Source organism: Python bivittatus, unplaced genomic scaffold, assembly GCF_059951505.1.
Source record: "Python bivittatus isolate LINGU-HERP-01145 unplaced genomic scaffold, Pbiv_v1 ctg000200_np1212, whole genome shotgun sequence".
Taxonomy (NCBI): domain Eukaryota; kingdom Metazoa; phylum Chordata; class Lepidosauria; order Squamata; family Pythonidae; genus Python; species Python bivittatus.
Genome location: NW_028277040.1, coordinates 21,297,499 through 21,319,377, shown reverse-complemented (window position 1 = coordinate 21,319,377; position 21,879 = coordinate 21,297,499). Strand labels below are relative to the sequence as shown.

Below are 21,879 nucleotides of genomic sequence, written 5' to 3'. Positions count from 1 at the left end.
CACCACTGTAGTTCTCTTAGCAAAAAAAAAAAAATCTATTTATGCAATTACATAAATATAAAACTAAAATTAGTAACAAGTTACTGCAATGTGATATGTACTGGTAGAATATTTTAAGTTGAAAAGAAACCAGCACCTTTTTTCCAGGGCAGTAAAACCTGATGCTGATCATTATGACAATCCTGCTTGTTAAAAAAATAAATCCCACACTCCAAAAAATAAATCTTAAAAATGGAACATTTTCTTACTTACATATTCAGGTTTTAATTTCTTGTCGCCTCCTCGTACAGCCACTTTTTCTAATTTGTCTATAATGGGCATGATCATTTCCTCATCTTTAAGTCTAAGTTCTTCATGTATTATTTCAATGTCACGAACTGGCTCCACACTTCCTTCAACATGTGTGATATCATCATCATCAAACGATCCTTTGTGGAAACAAAATTTGGTTGTTAAAACAATATTCTTAGCTAACAACAATATACATTATTCAAAGTAACTAAAATGTCACACACAAACATAATAGACACGCGCACACACACACAAAACAAACCCAGGATACAGGTAAAAAGTAGACAAACTACAAGCCAGCAGTCATGGCTACAAGGGCACAGCACAATAGTATTTTAAATTTTCCAGGGTACTTTTTCAGGTCAGAGCCAATATCATCTCATAATGTCTTAGAGCTGGTTTAGACAAATTGTCTTTATATATCATTTAATAAATGCAGTGTCTTAGAATAAAGTAAACATTAAAACTGTCAGGAAGTTCTGTCAAAGAATGGTGAAGTTCTCTAGTATAGTAATGGGTTTCCAAGGGAAACAGAATTTACGAAACGAAAGGGGGGAAAGGGCCTGAAATCATCTGGCAGACCTCTTCTCTGCTTCCAACTACTTTATCACTATGGTTCTGACGGTGATTAGATAATGAACCACTCAGACACACAATTTACACAGCAGCTAATTTCATCGGTCTGATTTGAGGGTATGGTTTTTAGGGGGCCATCAAAGAAGCAGATGAAGGTGCATTTGTCATATATGAGTGACAACCATTCACACTATCTCAACAAAATGGTGCTGGCCCTTATTAGAAACACATGCTATTATCACATATTTAAAGTGCAGCTGAAGCCATAATTTCAAATTGCCAACTGGAAACATAAGGGTAAAACAACCAGATATTACTGAAGCATGTGTACTGACTTTATGCCCTTCTGAAGACATAATGTGGCAACATAATTCAACCGGGATACTCTTGAGTTATCAATAAAAGAATCGTATGAAAACAAAAATTAAACATATTTATTAATAGCAAACTATAATTTAAATTGTAGGCTTATTCATGAATAATTCATGACATAATTTTTTGACACTATGTAATAGCAGAATCAACCCACTAACTTCAGGCACAATGCTTTAAACACATTTTAGCATGGTTACAAACATTTTTAGTGTTGCCAACTATAATAACTTCCTGATAAAAAAATCTTATGACCCAATTCTTTTTTCTACTTGAATCTGGAACATGAAATTTAATGCTTTAAAATACTGTACTCTGAAACACCTAGGCTGCATGAAAACAAAACCTCCCATGTATTTCTGAAAAGATGTCAGCAACATGTCAGGCCAATTCACATGTCACCTTCTCCTTGTGAGAAGAATGTCACTATGTCTTCATTTTGAAAACTATGCATGGTAAAACTAATCCATTTTTCTTTCTAATTATACAACAGGAAAATACAGACAGCAGCTTGTCATCTGATATATTTTTTCCTAAAAACATTGTGAGATACAATTTTTTCCTGACATTGCTCAGTTCAGTTCAAGTGGCCACATATGCCTTCACAGGTCAACACTAATCCTTTGAAGTGTTTGTTTAAAAAAAAAAATGGAAGCACGTAAAGGTCTTTTAATGCTTGCAACCAGCACTGGTTGATCTGGCTATGTTATTCTGCAATAACAGCTTTTTCAAACTATCTAAAAAGAGTTCCATCATGTACAACAGTCAGATCTGAATATCGTTAGATGACGATGATGATTTGCATTCCCCACCTTGATCCTACTTCACAGGAGTGGTTGACCATTTCCTTCCTTCCCAAGCTCTAGCTTGTATTTTCATTACCTGATGACCTTGATAATTAGTAAAAGAATATTGAGGTGTATACTTGTCACTTTATCTTCTCATTTATTCATCCTATGCCTGATTTTTTTTTTTAATCTCTGTGCTTTTATCCCTTAAATGTTTGAGATTTTTTAGACTTAACTTTTATTCCCACTTTCTATGGGTTTACATTTAACATTTTAATCATTCAAAGCTTTGGCTGTTGGGACTTAGCCTAAATTTAAGGTAGTGCTCTTTCTTTACAGTCTGGTTTTCGCAGGGCTTACCCTGCTGGAAGTAAGGCCAGAACTTTAAAAGAATTTCAAAGAAAAATAGAGAGTTGCCAAAAATTATATAAGCAGAGACACTTGACTGATTATAGGAAATTAATTAAAGCACTTAAATTAATTAACAGAGCTGCTTTTTGATATTCTCAATTCCAGTTTTTAAATTTTTATTTATTTAATTTTAATTTAGGATTAGTTATGTTCAACTTGCCATTTAGAAGCAAACTTTATTCATAGAATTTAGTAGACTCTACTTAATGAATAAAATTGTTTGAAATATATTTTATAAATATGACTTCAAATAATAATCACTTACCACCTAGCCAATAAAGATTAGAAAAGGCATTTTTTCTTAACATTCAATTAAAATCTGCCTTCTTATAACCCAAATCCATTATTCCATGTCTCCTATCACTCTGGAATAATAGAGGAAGACTCCAGACCTTCTATGTAACAACCTTTCAGATACTTACTTAAAGAGATCAATTATATCCCCTTTCCTCTTTCTTTTCCCATCTCTTTTCTCTTTTCAGGTATAAGCATTCCCAAGTCTTTCAAACTCTTTTCATAAGACAATTTCTAGTGCCAATTGCTTCCCTTCACTAAACCTATTAGTTTGTGTGAAAGCTTACTTAAGCAAACACAAGATCAAAATACACATTCAACTCACTTAGATAGGAACTGTTATTAAACTGTTATTTAAAATAAAATTTTAAACCGATCAATCAGATTTTGCTTACAGTGACTAGTAATAGTGACTGGATTGAGAACTATGATCTCTCTGAAAAAAGCTAGAGATTTACTTTAAAAACCTAAAATTTCACTATTCACATATAAAAAAGGGAAAATGAATCTACCATCATCTTGAAAAAATAATCACTATGATTTTAGCTTTTAACACACCCAGGAGTACAGTTCCAGTTACTGATCAGATAGAAATTACATTTGCAACATCTAGCTGCCTACACTGCCTTCCATCCATACAGAATTCTCTAGATATGATGCTCTTTCCAGTATCATATAATAACATGGCACTATAATGCTGTTATCTTATTTACTATTTAATATTTTTATTCACTTTTATAACAAATGGCTCTCATAGAGGTTTGCCTTGGAAAATTCTCTTAAATATGTGTTCCCTTAAATATGGGTACAATTGTACACATAGTTTTACTTGTATTTTTAAAAACAAAATATAACTTAAGGACTGATAATGAAGATTTCAGAAGAGATACCATATGATAGCTTCAGCACAACATGTTAAGCTTAAATGTTAAGCTTTACAAAATCATCCTCTAGTACACATGTCTTTATAAGACAGAGCCAGAGAGTCTCTAGATTGTGAGTCAAATATCAAATAATGGCTCATGAGTTTCTTTACCTAGCCACTTACTATTAGATTTTTATCCTGCCTCTTTTTTCTCTAGACCTCTTCCTCAGTCCTTGTTAGCTGATTTCTACTGTGCATCAATTTAGAAATGAGCTCTTTTTCTTTTATCAGCCAGAGAAGGGAGCTTCTACATGAGTCAACTGAGGAGATGGGGCTGGAAAGAGTGATAGTGAGAGCATGAGCGCAAGAATGAACATGGAAGACACCTGCCAGTAGTTGCCCAGATCAACGTCAATTTGATCTTTGGGCCAAAAACGTACAATTCCCTCTGTTTTATAGAGCTGACACATTGTCTTCTCCCTCTTGTCTGCAATTACAGAAAAGTGTTATGAAACATCTAACCCAGTGTTTCTCAACCTTGGCAACTTTAAGATGTGTGGACTTCAACTCCCAGAATTCCCCAGCCAGCCATGCTGGCTGCGGAATTCTGGGAGCTGAAGTCCCCCATGTCTTCAAGTTGCCAAGGTTGAGAAACACTGATCTAACCCAAAAGCAGGAAAATTCATATATAATAACCAACTGAACAGGGTAGCTGCTACCCACAAGGTGCATTTGACAACACAGAAGACACTGGGTTATGGAAGCAAATGTTTCTCAAGAGAGCTTATCATAATCTGTTTTTACTACACTGAATTAAACTAAGCTTCTGCTAAAAGGCTTAATATGATTAAAATGCAAGTATATTTCTTAAAAATGAGATCTGAAACAAAATACTGCCTTGCAGAATGCTCATTTTCTATATTCTACCCATATTTTTTCAGGATGTACTTTTCCATTTGTTTCCTTCCCCAAAACTCATCATTTTGTGCTCATCAAGCATTATTTCATCCTTCCTGGACTGGAGTTCTGGAAGAGGCTCTTCCAACCTTGTGGGTGAAGGAAGCCAACTTTTTTGAGCCTGAGGAGATGCGGGGAAGGAAGGGTTAAGCGTGTCATCTAACACACTTAACACGCAGGGAAAGAAAAATCACACTATTGACACTTAGCCACAATCTGAATGATGTTCTTAGAGCTGCAAAATGGGGCCTGTCCTACACCACACCAGACTGCTTGTTTTGCTTCACTGTCAGGAACACCTATTTTCTATAGGTGTTCCTGTTTCTATAACATCTAATTCCAGTTCTGTCTATAACTTTACTGCTTGGTTTTTTAGCATCTAAAACAGCATCTCCTTCAACCTCTCCTAATTCAAATGGCTCTAAAATGGTTCCAAATAATCTACAATAAATTTTCCTTTGTACTGTATATTCTTTGTTTGCTCTTTCAACAACTCTCTTTTGAGGGCCATTTCACAGCCTTAAAGACCACTCCCATCAGCTATACCTGTTTCACCTCAACAGCCTGGATATGATTTTCCTATAACACAATAAAAGCAGCATGGTCTTTGGAGGTATTTATGTATTCTACCCTGCTTCTTCCCATATTTTAACATAATAAATTCTACCTATATTTTATAGGCATCCTTTAAATTATAAGTTGCCTTGATATTATTCTACAATATGCACATACTTCTTCCATTTCTTACACCGTCCATATGACAATTATTTCAAAACATCCAGAGATTTTGCCAATGCTTATGTTATACCTGTCAAGATCTGATGACTCTATGTTATGTATTCCTCTGAACAGAACCACTACACTTAGTTACAGGCTATCATCAACCAATTCATTCTCTTGCTAAAATCAAGTCATCCAATTACTCCTTGACTAATCAAGGCTGTTTTGGCTTTTTCTTTTTTCAAAAGGTACTCAACAGCATAAACAGTTCACTTACAAGAAATGGAAAGGGGCTAATCAGCAGAATTATTGTTTTGCTGCTACAATTTGCAGTATTTAAATGCAGTTGCTGATTGGACTGAAAGTTTTATGATACAGCAAAGGAAACTAGTTTGACTTAAATATGAAGCTGCCTACGTCTTGCCTATTGAGGGAAAGAAATGCAGAAAACTAGAATTTCTGCAGCAATTCACTTTTTATATTTATGTATCTAAACAAACATTGTTAAAATATATAAAACAGATATGAGTGCTCATAATTTTCTAGACATGTCCTTATCTTTCCATCACTTCTAATTTTCTGATTTTACTTTCACATTTCCACCAGTAACAGGCTCTCCCTTTTGTTTCTAACACATTGTAGCTCAGAATTTAAAAATTCAAGTACTACTGCAACAGTTAATTTATTGATTAGTCATTTGACCATATCAAGAAACCATAAAAACAATACTACAACAAGGTAGAACATATTTTTCTATCATCTTCCCTGTAATCAAACCCAATCTGTTCTAAGTGATCCATCCTCTTCCGGATGGTCTTTGATATAAAAGATGCAGTCCTTCAAGTAATGTGCAAGCTCATTCCCTACAAAAATATAATTTATTCTGAGTGTCCCAGTATATCCTAGATTTCAAAAAAGGACCTAGGCAATCAGTCCTTATAACACATAGTTTACAATCAAACAAGTTATGTACAATGTTTTCACAGTTACATATGCCACACATGCACAATCTTTCTGCAAAAGGAACTCCATGAAACTTCTCATACCTTACCACAGAATCAAAACCATGCTCTAGAGAAACTCTTTTAAGGTGTTGAGGCATTTCAAAGTGTCAAATATGTTTCAGTCTGGAAAACTGGTTTACTTTGTGCCAGCCACTTCAAGGATTAGCACATTCAAGAGATGCTGTCATCTTGGGCAGCAACATCCAGGACCCTTTGTTTGAAGTTTTTCTTGGCCTTCAGGTAGGTTTGAACTGGGAACAGAAATCCATATTGTACAATAATGTTTGTAATTTGAACAGCCCAAGTGTGAGAGGATTTGTTGAAAGTCTGCTCTTCAAAACCCAGCTTTGGTAGTCTACATCCACTGACAAAATCTTCAGGGAATAATTAAATACCTTGTGAGATGACTTTATATGGAGGGTGGGAGTCATATTCCCAGCTCTGCCCTAACTGAGGAAAATGGAGTGGATTTATCCACCCGCATGATACATTTGAGGATGGTACAAATGCCTTTAGGCATCTCTGCTCAAAAGCTTGAAAGCCTGTGAAGATAAGCCTGAGGCTATCCTGTTTCTTAGGAGAAGCTGCTTGCCTGGTGAATTTTAACTCTTTCTGTAATGCCTAAATCAGGGTTCTCTGAAGTGGTCAATACTGACCACCAAGGGTCGATGGGACTATCCAAAGGGTTGCTGTTGCTGTTGTTGTTATCTGTAGTACTATTAAAGTAGTATTTATTATTTTCATATAATAAATATTTGGGGGTCGATGAACAATCTGAAACTTCATGAAGGGATCAATGAGCTGAAGAGTTTGGAACCCCTGGCTTAAATAGTCCCTCTCTCTCTTTTCTTCCTTTCCTATCCAGTTACCTCCTCCTCTTCTGCACCCAGTTCTGTTTTCCTCTATTTCCATCTTTCCCAGTACAGTTACTCTGCAATACACTTTAATTTATTAGTTGCACTTTGTACTAGTTACACTGGAAGAATGGCATGTTTGCTGCTCTCATGCAAGCACCTACATAAATAGAAACATAAAGAGCTGCACTGCTCCACAGTATTAATTGGTGCTGAATGTCATGAATATGATTCAAATGACTCTGCATTCTCTAAATAAGACAGATGCCCAAAAGTTTAAAGAAGATATACCAGCAAAAAAAATGTACCAACTAGATAACATATATTAGTATTAGAAGGTTCAGTGAACTTGTAAGATGATATGCACAGATACATTCCTAAAATGAAAGGACAGATTAAAAAGTATTGGGAAAGAAGGACCACTCATCTATGATTTATGAATGATAGATATGATCTACCCAAAATAGATATCTAGTCTTGATTAGACTAAAACTACCTGGAGAGCTTTGAAAGATGCTTCTTTTCATTTTCCTTTTTCCCCTAGAACATTCGGCCAATAGTTAGATGAGCTTTTTTTTTTTTTTTAGGAGTTTAATTGTGCAGATAGGTGAGTAGCCTTTGACGTGATGTCTTTTTAGTTTTTCTTTACATTTCTTTTACATCTTGCTTTTAACAAGATGTTAGCTGGAAGATTTGCCCCTGCAAGTTGGGCAGCACATATATTAAATAAATGAACCACTGGAATGGGGGGGGGCGCGGGCTCTCTCTCCTTCCTTAATTGAGGCTCACAACCAAGCTCAAATTATCCTACATTATGCAAAGACTGAGCCTTCTGGAGGGAGCTCTAATGCTGGGAAGGAAAAAAAAGAGGATGATCAGCAGCAAGGTCAATGAACTCAGTTACAGTGGCAATGGATGCATCATTCAAAGACCTAAAAAACCAGGTTAGGGACAGATCATCAAGTATGTAACGTATTCCTTTCTGAACCTTGGAATTAGCCATACTACCTGGGATCTTTGAATCCAGATAATCTGAATCTATAACTGATAACAGGGATACCTGGAAGTAAAACTGATGGTGGAATTTTCACTTGTGATACAGGAAACTAGGGTTCAATTCTTCATCAATACAGCATCATAATTTTTCTCTCAAATAGCAAAATTATCAGTTGCAAAATCTGAGTTTCCAAGTGCGATAGGAAAATATATTAGGTCCAGCTAGTGACAAAACATCACCACAGTCCAGAATTTAATTGAAATTTAGGAAGGAATCCAAAATATTAAAAGTTGTATGGCTATTACAAAAATTGATAATTTCTACCAAAAATAATATAGTTCTGCAAATGACAAAATATTAAAGCTTTGTGTTGGTTTGTTCTATGACCTGGAACAGCTTATATCAGCATCAGAGATTAAATAAAAAATAATTTTTTTAAAAACCAAAATACATGCAGTTGACAAAGCTGGCACTACAAGGATAAGGAACAAAATGGGGATTACATACTAGTCAAACCTCAATTACTGTAATTTCAAATCATTCTGCTTTTTGAAGAAGTTTGCTTCTTCTGACATCTATTTTTTAACAGTCCCCTCTATTTTGAAAAGTTACCTTTGTTGTAGGCAAAAAGGTCTGTGTTGGACTCTGTTGGCACTTTCCTATTTGCATGTTTGCTAAATATAACCATATTATGGATTGCTTTTTCCTATTGTTTCCACAAGAGTTACATCTCAGATCAGATCAGGGTCACTTTTTAAGACTGACTCTATGGTGGCCTCTCCCTGATTAGTTCCAAGTCCAATTATTCTAAAGCATAATCATTTAGGGACCTAAACATTCTTGTTTCCAGGTCATGGCCTAAGCATAAATGTATCCAATCTACATAAGGTTAATTAAAGTCCCTTAATATTACAAAAACCTCTCTGCACGTCCCCCCAATTTCCCGAGGGTTCAGTTTAAAAGCTGCTGTCTTCTTTTTGATGTTATATGTTAGGAGCCAGGTTACAAGTAGAGCCTGTCTCTTGTATAAGTTTGGCTTACCCAATAAAGTTCCCCAGTGTCTAACAAATCTAACCCTTCTACCTGACATCACTACCTCATCTATGTATTGAGACCTTGAGCGTTATCTGTCTAGCTGGCTGTGTGTGTAGAGCAGGTAGCATTTCTAAGGCAGCTACCTTCAGCAATACTGGACTTTCAGTCTGCTACCTAGCAGCCTAAATATGTCTCCAATGATTAATCAGCTGTTTTTCCCCATATTGTTGTGCTAACATAGACCATGACTGCTGCTTCCATGCCAGTACTACCCAACAGCTTATCCATCTAGATATCTACAACTTCACACCAGGCAATCTACATGCCCATAACCAACCCATCTGTCTCTGTTTCTAATAACTCAATCACCCACAGCCAAAGCCTTCTACCTCCAGAGTATCCTCAGTATGAGAGCTTATGGGTTCATCACCTTCCTACATGAACATCTCTTTTACCCTTGAATCATGTCCTCCTCCTCCAAGACCCTCATTCTTCTTGACAGTATGGAAGCTGCATTCCTGGGAGTGGGATGAAACTATCACATCCCAGATCTACATATCTCTCTGGCTAGTTAACTATCTCCAGTTCAGCCACCTTAGTTTCAAGGGAATGGACTTGCTCTCCAAGATCCAGGAGTTCATTACACTGAGCACATATAAAACCCTATATGTGAAACTTAATAATAACCAATGAAGAATAAATACCATGAGAAGGAGTGCTGTGAACTTTACTGTATGATGGTTAACAATGAAGTTAGAAAGTCAACTTTTCATGTTGTGACAATACATACATATGGAAGGAAGATGGCATGCCAAAATGTGGCAATCTGCACATGAAGTTAAAGGTATTTTAAGAGTAGTTTTTGCAGCTAGGCTAGTCAACAATCTAAATTTAAATTAAACTTATAGTGAAAAATGAAAGTCATAGTGCTTCATAAAACATTAACTAGTTGTAATCATTTGCAATGTAATTGTGGACATTTATATGCTTTTCTTATGCACAGAACATAGCTATTAGAGCTGAATGGTGATGGTGTGAAGTATAGGTTAGATTGGGTGAAATTAAAGCAAATTACTCAGGGATGTGGAATTCTGAAAATAGAAACAGTCAATGATTTGCAACCCTCTTGATGATCAGCTTCACAGAACCCTAAATGGCAAGAACTTACATATTTTAAAGTTAACTAGTTTTTTTTTAATATTATGTATAAATATAGTTTGAAAGGAAGTACTGACTTTGAAAATTATTATTTTCTTTGGTTCATAAGTCCTCTTCAGCTTAAGATTTTTTTCCACTAAACATTTTTATATTCTTAGGGTTTGATCAATTCTAAAAAGCAGATAATGAAAAATTGTGCAGCAACATTTTAACGTAAATGTTTCATATACAGATATTTACACATACGTGTTTGCTCTAACATAATATAGCATTAACTGGATTTCCAACAGACCTGCCCAATAGCTAACAATAAGTAAACAAAAACTAAGACAGAAAAGTGGTTTTACTAACAATTTCAATATATTGAAATTTAATACTGATAATTGACAAAAGAAGTCTAGTAATCCATATTAACATTAGCAAGGATCCATTTTCTGCAATATGTCCCAACCACATCAGGTGGAGGTTTAATTAAATATTTATGTCAGAACTGTCCCTCTGAGGACTGAGATGAACTCAATCTCTGTAATAATTGTCCTAATTGTCATATACTTTTCAGAAAATGTTGACAAGAGTCAGGAAAGCTGACCTCTCTGTTGTTATAACAACATCTCCAAAAGCTCTATTCCTACAGGTAGTGACTGGCCTGGTAACCCTCAGCTACCTCAACGTGAGTCACAGTTAAGTTCTTCAGATTTCAATTAGAGGAGGTCCTCATTTAGTGACCATTCGTAATTATGACAGTGATGAAAAAGTAACTTTACAATCAATCCTCATATTTACAACCTCTGCAGGTCTGTAAAGCAAAGGAAAGCTGAAGAACATAAGCACAGCCATGGTTTCACTTAGTGACTGCTTTGCTTAATGACCAATTTGCCAGTCCCAATTGTGGTCGCTAAATGAGGACTGCCTGATTATCTTAATTCACTTTTCAGCTAAAATGGGTTGTAAGGAGCATGACCAGAATCTGGCAATTCATCTAAAGAGTCATTAACGTAAAATATAAAAGATGCTGGCTTAGACCCTAAATAAATGAACAAAAGAATGTGAATAAAGTTTTTTCATCCCTTCCTTCTGCCTATAAACATCTGTGTTCATTTCAGTATCTCCAGAGAGCTGGTACATACATACTTTTTGAATAATACAAGACAGGAAAACTATAATCCAAGAACAGTAAATAGATCTGTTGGATTTTGGATAAGTCCACATTATCAGTAGCCCCCACACCTAACAAAATAGTTGATTCAAAGCAATTACCTGAGAGGGAGAAGATAGAAACCCTTTTTTCCTAGTCACTGTGTTTAATATTGTTCAGTGCAAATTGCTATCACCATCCAATGTGAAAAAGGAACTGAGATGATGATAACCAACTTGCTCTTCAAGGAATCAAGATTTTTCTTTTTTGGAACTGCAAACTAGAATTTTTATTGTCTGAAATTGCTAGGAAAATGTCCAATGAACGTCATTAACAATAAAGTGACAAAACCTAACCAAGCTTGGCAGATTTCTGAAACTAAGCAGGGTTGGTTTTGACTTGGATCAATGACCAACTGGGAATATCAAGGTGGTTAGCTAGTCTGAGAAGTCCAAAAACATCCCAGAAGAAAGCAAAGGAAAAACATTTCTGTAATGCTGCTAAGAAAATTGCACTGATACAGTCATCAGGAACCAAACTCAAGTCAAGGGTATTTTTACATTTTTAATACTGAGATTGTTGTTAACCCCCAAAATGCGTCAATCAGCTATAATTCTAAAAATGGTAAAGAAATTTGTCTATGTATTTCTTCAAGACTAAAAACATGAGACATCAATATAAAAATGTGTCTGCTTATCTGAGAACCCTGAGTATGATCTAATACCAAAGCTCAGAAGGTATGAGTCATATCGGTGATACAAACGGCTTTACATTTCTTTACAGAAAAAACTCAAAAGATGGTAGTAAACAAAATCTGAGCAACATTGACAAATTTACTGAAAGGAATAGTAGAATTGTTTAAGATATTTCTACTGAACTAGAAATGGATTTATTAATTTACTTATACGGTTATTTATATTTCACAGACTTCATCTATTTTACTTATCTCATTAAACATACAGGCATTTCCAAATTGCTCAGATACTTTGCCATTAATAAAGCATTAAAATTAGATAACTGATTAGCCTAACACACTGAAAATCCCCCCCCCCAAAAAACTCTCAACGATGATATCTGAACTTCTCTTTCTTAATATTACTCAATAAGAGTCAGGTTGAAAAGTCTGTGGGCCAGTAGTGTTGCTGAACTACAACTCCCAGCAGCTTTTGCCTGTATTTCAAGGGAGAAGCCAACATATAATATGTCCAAGCTATTCACACAAGCTAAATAAAATTTCAAAATATTTATCTGAAGGCTCAAGAGTCCCTCATAACAGAGACCATTCAAAGGATGCTTGCATAATCTTAAGCTTCATCTACATAAAATCACTTTTAGGGGTCATTTTTTAAAAACTTTATGATTATGAATTATTTCATACACCAACCACTTCAAAAGAAAATCAAATTTTATACCATACTAAATGGAAGCTAGAAAGCTATTTATCACCTGTATAATATCACATCAATCAGAGCAACATTTTTGTTTTTAAAAGGCTTCCCACTGAAGTACTTGTTCTCTTTTCCATTTAGTGACTATTTTTACAAGCGCCACACTAACAAACTAGGATTCAGAAGTCATCTCATGCATATTGCTGTTGTCCCACATCATTCAGAATAACCTTTTTAGATCGTTAACTACCACAGGAGTGCTGATTACACAGCCATCAGCAATTTCCTAACCAATGACCACCTGAACAATGATGTGTTCAGCTTCTCAGACCCTGAAGCCTTTCAAAGGTGAATCATTTCACAGTTTGGAACTAGATCGCCATAGCAACTTCCCTTTGAGGGTTTTAGAATCACCATCCAGTAATTCTATGATCATCAAGCTCAACCATTCCCAATGGTTCTTTTCACAGCAGATGGAAAAGGAAGCCTTGAAATTTTACAGCCTATTTCAAGCAATTTGGGCAGCCTATTAGAATTCAAAATATTTCGACCTTCAGTCACAAAGCATGTTATCTGAAGCTGTGGTGATCTCAAGTCAAGACAAGCAGACATTTAGGTCTAATCATCCATGATGACAAGAGACAAAAAAAAATCTTAATTCAGCCACTATCAAAATGCTTACTTTACTGCATGCAAGTCTTTCCACAGGCAATGAAAACACACCATGCAATGTTTTTATCACAATCATCTGTTCAGAGGAAATATGAATTCTGAATACTGACATGAATCTTCACACTCTAAACCAGCAAAAAGGCTGAATATATAGTGTTCTGCAAAATGCATAGAAACCAAACTATTAAATTTTCTATACATTACATCTAAAATACCTAAAATTGGTATTTTTAAAAAGTGGATTGTATCTGAAAATTGCAATCTGTGTGCATTCTAAGAAAACCTGAATACAGTACAAGAGTTTAAATATAAATGCTAGTAATATTTGAAAGCAATAGCATCATCTAAAGCTCCTGAGTTATTTTAAATATAGAACAAAATTTTTCTCTCAATTACTGTAATCAGCCTCTGAATTATTATTAATGCAAGGTATCAGACTTTTAAAAACCTTAAAATCACAATTAGCATTGGATTAGCATTCAATAAAACTTACAAAATAAATTTTGTAAGATTTGGCGTACATATTCTGAATATTACATCTACACGGTTTAACATCTTTCTGAATAAATGCTTAAAACTAAGACTAATAGCCAGCAGCGTATAAGCAGACTCAAACTACAGTATTCCTTCTCCTATTCTTCAACCCATTGAATCTGTTCTGAAGAATCCCCAAGTCTGAAGCAGTTCTGAAGGGGCACAGGGGATGGAACATTTCTCCCTTTAACTGCAGGAGAGGGTTATTGTTGATTTTTAATTGAGCTGTGATCTATACTTTCTTCAGCCTGCAAGTATTATAAGGGACATGATGATGACATAGTAACACGATAACAATACCAGGAAATGCAGCAAAAACATTTGATTTTTTAAAAAAACTTGGAAGGGGGCTGTAGAGAGTTTCTTAAAAACTCAACTTGGGACATTTAGCTTATTACAAGCTTCATGTAGCTGTTTTATTTACTTATAACACCAATATCAGAGCTTTTTTCATTAAATGTTTATTTTTGTTAAAATTTTTATTTTCCCAGAATTTTCATTTGCAAAATGTTTTAACCTCTTTCATCTTGGAACTGCTGCCTCATGTCATTGTTAATCTATGGTTCTGCTATACATTTTAGTACTGAATGATCATCATTTATTATTAGAAATCTGCCAGTCACTGGTCTTGACTTTATTGGACTACGAAGCAGCACAGAATTATTACATAAATAAATGTCATATACCAAAAATTTCTTTACTTAGTTTCCTTTCAGCAATTACTCAATAAACCTTATTTGGTAGCATTAAAGAATATTCATAACAATTAAAATAAAATGAACAAGTATAATAACATAAGCATCAATGTGAGAATAAATAAATAACAATAAGTGAGAATAAATTATCCAGGGAAATATTACCTTTGTAATGTAGTGAATTATTTACATTCTATCTTCCATTTTAGTAAATATAATTTGGCAAGATATTTTTTTACATTTCTGTCCAATATCACAACAGCAATCAAATATATCCTAAGTTACAGTTGCAGGATTAGATAACTTTTTCCTGTTTTCATCATTGTTATTTATTTATTTATTTATTTATTTTAATAATAATAATAATAATAATATATTATTATTATTATTATTATTACTATTATATATGTCTTACAGGCCATTCCAATCAGAACTGGCTCTTTACTCATGCAGGACATATGAAAGACATTTTAGACATTTGCAATTAGTATACTATCTTCTGTGTATCACCTGCTACAGGACGTTTTGTCATTCAACTCATAGTAAGTCTAAAAGCCAGCCATACAGGTGAAGGACCGTTACTGTCTGAAAATATATGTGTGAGTTACATTATGTCTCGGCTGCTATAATACACTCTATGTAATGCTACCTATTAAAATGTCTGAACAACACAACTGATTCAGAATGTAAGAGCTCAGTTGTTGACAGAAGGAGCAAATGCTTCCATGTTCACAGAGAAGTGTACTTGCTTCCTACAGCTCCTGGGCCCAATTCAATCTGCAGGTGATGATCTTGACAGCCCTTCACAGTTTAGACCAATGTAGTTGAAAACAAACTTTCTTTCGGGATGAGGTTATCTAAAATAATCCTTATCCTATAATGAAAATTCCCAGAAATATTGGCTGAGAACAGGGAGAAAATCTTTAAAATGGCTGTAAAGGTTTAAAGATCTTATATGTATTCGAGCTTTAACTTTTTATCCCTGGATGTTTTAATGGCTGCCTTGAATCTTCTAGTATTCTCCTGCTTTTTGTAATTTACCTATTTTGAATTTGTTTTTAAATATTGTTAGCTGTCTTGAGCCTTTAAAAAAAACAAACAGGATATATGTGAAATGAATAAACAAGTGCTATATTCAGGAACTGAAAACAGTTTTCTAGAAAAACTGTTCTGCCGAACTCCATCATTGGGGAGCAAACATGGACTGCTAAGAAGGGTTTGATGGGAGAATTCAGATTCCTAAAAAACCTCTCCTGAAGTTGACAGCGTGCTCTTGGCTAACCTGAGAGCATGAGAAAAGAGAGAGAGAAAGAAAGCTTTCCTGCTGATGTTGAGATACAGAAATGAAGATTAATAAACATAACTCTGCAGTGATGGCCTGTGACGACTGTCATGTTTGTGTTCCCACCTGAAAACAATCTCGCATATACTTGCAGCAAGTGCAGGGGTACAGTGGCGCTTACAGAAAACATCCAAGGACTGGAGCAGTGATCTCTGACTGATGAAACAGAAAGAATTTTCACTAGCTCTAGCAAAGAAGGTGATGCAACACGAAGCAAAGAAGAAAGAGGAAGCAACTTTGGTAAGAAAAACAAAAGCAAAAGCCCCACAGATTAACAGCCAAAAACAAGAGGCATAAAAGATGCTCTGTGTAACCTGAACGCAAAATCAACTTTCAGGCTACTGCAGATGAAAGAAACTCTTGAGCCTTAAGGGGAAGAAAAGAGACACTGCAGAACAGAAGACAGGCTGCTGGTTTCCTGAAGGACAGAAGGAACAGAGCTGTACTCTGCAAGATCATAAGAAGAATCGTCATAGTTAGCGACTGACTACAAGGAAACAAATCTGTGCCAAGCAGACATATTGGCTATCTGACAGGAGCATGGATGAGAGACATAAGAAAACAGCTTCCAAGACTTGACAAGTCCACTAATAATTATTCCATGTGGGAATTTATTCATAGATGAAGGGACTGGTTCAAAACCAATGTCCACTGATTTCTTTTATTGTTGTATTGGCTTCTCCTAACCAAAAGAAAGAAACTTTGGTAACAAAGGTCCAAACTCACTGCAGCCCACCAAAGAGAGAGAGAGAGAGAGAGACAAAGACAGAGACAGAGAGAGAGACAGAGTATCTACTTGTAACCACAAGAAGTAGAAAATGAGTCATGGTATCTACTGATTTTTTAATGCAACTTTTATGTATTTTGATATAAGTAGATTGAATATTAGAGACTGTATTAGCAAAGAGAACTATGAATTAGAAATAAAGAACACAAGTCATTAAAAACTGATGTTAAAATGTAAACAGTTCTATCTATCAACAGTTATGATCTATATATCATAATAAGATAAAAAGAATGTGGACTATTGTGACTTTTCCTTCAAATGACTAATTCTTCTAAACCTAGGGTAGGCTATTCTTAATCTCAGGTGAAGGGCTTTTATTTGGGGATTTATTGTCTTCATACCACAATGCTCAAGGCTTCAGTCTTAAACATTTTGGCGAGTTACAAGTTCCTGGAAAAGGCATACCCCACTTAAGTTTCTCCAAGCAGATCAGCAGGGGGCATAAATGACAGGAGACCAGGGTGCTGAAAATCTGGATGTATTTCAAAACTAGCTGGGAGAAGATGCTTGCCTGGTGAGTTTTAACTCTATGTGCAACACCTAGGTCATCTCTTTTCTTTTCTTCTCATCTCTTTCCTTCACTGTTGAATTATCGCTTTCCCTTGCCTTATTTCCATCCAGTTTTGGGCTCCCTCTGTTTTTCCCTCTTTTCTCAGTGCAACTATCCCTTTTTATTATCCAGTCATCCAAGGGTTTTTCCCCTTTTTGCTGTTTTAAAAATGATTAATTTTAATCACACACACACACATACACATATATAATACACACACAGGTATCATACACAATCATAAAGGATTGAATTCAGCTGGAGCTGAAAGCCCTAGACTGACAAGATGGAAAAGCAGGGTATTGCATACAATTTTTTTCAGTATTTATAATTTTATTTTTGTCTACCTTTCCATTGTGGTGGGGAAATGCAATCTTCTTTTCAAGTAAGTATGGTGTATCTTTTGTCTGAATCTCTCACAGCCTAAAATCGAGCAAAATCACATTTCCTTTCACCACAGATATAACTAATGTGCTTTGAACTAACCAGATCTTACTTTTTAGGAGGTGTTGCCATATTCAGTGGAGCAACTAGTCATTCTGAGGAAAACATAGCTTTAACAAACATAAAAAAATCAAGTTAAAACAAGTTCCTGAGGCTACTTTTTTTCTAAAGAAAGGTATGCCTGTAAAAAAGGATCTCCAAAATTTTAAAATATAATTACAGAAATACTATTGTAGTCCTGCCACACAAACTATCACTAGCAATTCTGTGTATCATGCCTCATAATTTTTCTTTCTCCACCAAATTTGCTAGCATCCACTGATTTTAAATGACACCTCCATCTTCGTAGTTGACATAGTACAAATAAAAGAGAAAAAACTATAAAAAATTGTGCTCACAAATGCCTAAAACATCCAACTAGCTTCAGGTTGTCATTTAAAAAACAATCAAAACAAGTAGTAAATCTTGTTTGCATGTTCCTTTTTAAATTCTAATAACTGAAATCTTGTAGAGTTCTAGTGAACAATTCACTGCAGGGGTTGTCAGGTCAATTCAGTTTGAAGGTGTACCTTTACCTTACTAAATGTTCTTACACTGTAGTTTTCGCCTGTAACAATAGCTTTAGAGAAGTCTAAGAGCAATACTTTAAAAGGTTTCTTTAAAAATCAACAATAATTTGCTTGAAGATAGCAATTCTATTCCATTAACATTCAAAACCATTGGAGGTTTAAAATATAAAATAAAAATGTAGTCTACCAGTTCTACATCTTTTCTGGCAATCAGCACCACCCTCATAGTTCCTGAGTAGTTTAATGGGTTAATTTAGTAAGCAGCAGTTTGGGGACCAGATTTAATGAGTAATGCCTGCCATTTTTTAAGCATTAGCTGTGCCATTAGATGTATTCAATCAAAAGGAAAGGCCTCACATTCTTTTAACCATTATCACTCCCTTTGAACTAACCCTGATTGGAAGATGCCACTCTTCTTGCTTAAAGCCATTTCTTAAATGTCTTGCTGTACTTTTGCAGTGTTTCAGTTGTTTTTATGGACTGTCATCTGAACAAGTTAAGGAATAGACAAGCAATAGAAATACAGAAAACTATCAAACAAGGAAATGCAATATTTGCAATGGCAGTATTATAAAACAAATTCAGTAGCAATTCAAGTCGCTTTCTTTGACATAATTTACAGTATACAGGAAGGACTGGTTTATAATTAAGCGATAAATATCTTCAAATCTGGCAGAAGGACAGAGCTGGTCTCAGCTTGAATTTTTAAATATGTGCCAGCTGGAGTTGTATCCAACACTAAGGAAAATTCTTTAGAATAATTTTGGATTATTTTGAGCAAGCAAGCGTGTTGATGCATATGTTCAATCAATCCTGCTTGGCTTATCCTGCCAGGACAAGTTCTAAACAAACCAGGAAGGCACAACTGTGGTTTGTTTACCTTTATGTGATGATGTCCCTGATTTGTTTTCTACTAGGCCAAATTCTAAAGCCAAAATTTGCTCTTGGATTCCAATTCAATTCAATGCAGTCATAATTTATTAGTTCAGGCAACAGGACTTCCAACAATTTGTACTGATACTCAGAAATCACATCTAAAATTCCTACATTAATGAAGGACAGCTGCTTTTTCAACTCTGATAGATTATTTTACTCTAGATTATCAACTTTCTTCAAAAACATTTCATTTGTTTTACAACCAAGTGCCTTTTAATAGGTTAAGAATCACAGACTTTAGAGGTGAATTTTGAGTGTCAGCACAGATTCCAGCAGATCCAATTTTTGGACAACCAAGCACATGGCTACACCTGTGTTTATATAACATACCAAGTCACAAACAAGCCATACTTTTTTTTTTTTTTTGCCCAATGTATTGTGTGAACCCAATGAGCATGGTTAGTTTATGGTTCTGTCTCAGGCAAACCAGAAAATTTGGACTGAGTAAATCACAGTTAAATCATGGTTAGGTATGTGGTTTGAAGACAGCCTATATGTGTGACAAGGTTTCATCGGGGCTAAGTAGAATAAAGATAAATAATCCTACAGTATCATAAAATGAACAAGCTGGGCTGGGGGGTGTTGGTTTGTGAGTTAAGTGACAAATTGCCTTCCAGCTAAACTGTATCAGACCTACATTTTGTTACCCAACTGCAATGGTAGCAGCAATAACCCTGCTACAAGCCATTCATTTCAACAGGTATTTCCAGATATATTTATTGCATAGTAAACATGGTTAAGACAGATAAACATAAGCAGAGTTGATCTACTGGCATGCATAGAGTCACTCCAGAGGACAGTAGGAGATCTTATAAGAAACGTCTGGTGAAGTCTTTCAAGCTGGAGAGATAGAAAGAGAAGGCAAAGGGAGAGAGAAGCCCTGTAGAGGAAGAGAGAATGGCCTTGGGGACAGGAGGAAGATCCACTTCCAAGCCAATGGTCACATAAATTGGGGCTGAGTCTGGGACAAGAATGTAATGTGAGTAAATATCTCAGACAATGCCTTCCCTAGTTCACATGAAGATAAGGGAGGGAGAGGGAAGTGCATTCAGACTTGCAAGATTCTGTTACTCTAGCTTTACAATAAAAGTAGTACTGACCTACATGGTATTCGTTTCTTACTCTGGTCTACCTTGAAAGACTGACAAGCCCACACTTAAATTATTTTATTGTCCTAGTATGAAAATATACAGAGATAAATCTATATGAGATATGGATGTACATATAACCACTTTTTATGATAAATGCTTATATTTATTTGCCAAGTTTGGAGTTAAAGTGACAATCATTTCGACAGAGTTACACCTGTCACACTGGAATCCACTGCTGTAAGTTACTAACTCAGTGATAGTATTAAACACTAGAATTGGTAACTACATTATGAAACATTATACAATCTCCCTTGATATAAATTATTTCACATTAAGTTAAAGCTCAAAAGCACTTTAAATGCCCTAAACTTGCTATTTTAAAAACTAATGAATAAAAGGCTAATCATAAAATAAATGAACTTTTTAATGAGCATGAAAAGCTTTCCCTACCAGAAGAAAAAAACACTTTCCCAAGAGACCTGTCATGTTAAAGCAGTAGTCAATAGCGGCATGCAATCAGTAAACAAATTCAGCTCCATGAAAAAAAGAACTACATCAACGTTTAGTGGTTGCAATTTAGATTATTCTAGCGTGTAATACTTTAATTGTATAAAACAAAGCTGGTGTCACAAACACAAAAGAACTTCTTGCAAAGCAAGCACCACAAGTAATTTTTATGCTGCCACTGAAGGCTGACAAGTGATGAGCACTTTGTTCAAATTTATACACTTATGCATCTAAGGCAACAGGTGGCTGGTAAAAAGAAACACTGAAAAAGGATTTTTAACCCTTTAAAAGGAGTGTTTTTATTTATTCAATCTTCTGTTTCCAGTATAGGAAAATGCTAAACATTCATGTGATATATTTAGAATATAATGCAAAATTATTTCCATTGAAACCAATACAATGCTGTCAAATCAGGCGTAGGGTCTGAATGTACTACCTTTAGATACGTAATGCTAAAATTAAAAAAAAATCATGGAGATGAAATTCATAGTATGCATAATAAAGTAAAAACCATAATATTGTGGGTAGGAGTGTTTGTGTGGATATGCTTATGCACATGTATGTGTGAGAAAAAGGGAGCAAACACATGAAATTAGGGCATAGGCAATTTAACTAAATAGCTCAGCAAAAGTTAAGGTGCCCTTGAATGTTTACTCTACCAATAACTACTTGAAACATACCATTGAAACACTTCTTAAAATAAGCTATTTGAATTTTGGTTTGTCAATATTATCACAGCATTTTGTTGGTTTTTAAATTAGCTAGAGTCTAGCAAGCTTAAAGACTCTTACCTACATTCCCATGGATAAAAACCAGCCATATTCCTTCCTTCCTTCCTTCCTTCCTTCCTTCCTTCCTTCCTTCCTTCCTTCCTTCCTTCCTTCCTTCCTTCCTTATTTATTTATTTATT

The 21,879-nt window shown here is 35.1% G+C and overlaps 1 protein-coding gene across 4 annotated transcripts in view; it reads right to left on the bottom strand.

The window, feature by feature from the left end:
- The window catches only part of OLA1 (Obg like ATPase 1), a 104,786-nt gene that overhangs the window by 62,056 nt on the left and 20,851 nt on the right, over positions 1–21,879 (bottom strand). For all 4 annotated transcript variants that reach the window (XM_007430937.4, XM_088135799.1, XM_088135798.1 and 1 more), the window contains exon 5: positions 253–428. In XM_007430937.4, coding sequence (XP_007430999.1) covers positions 253–428 — 176 coding nt within the window. The remainder of the gene's footprint in view (positions 1–252; positions 429–21,879) is intronic.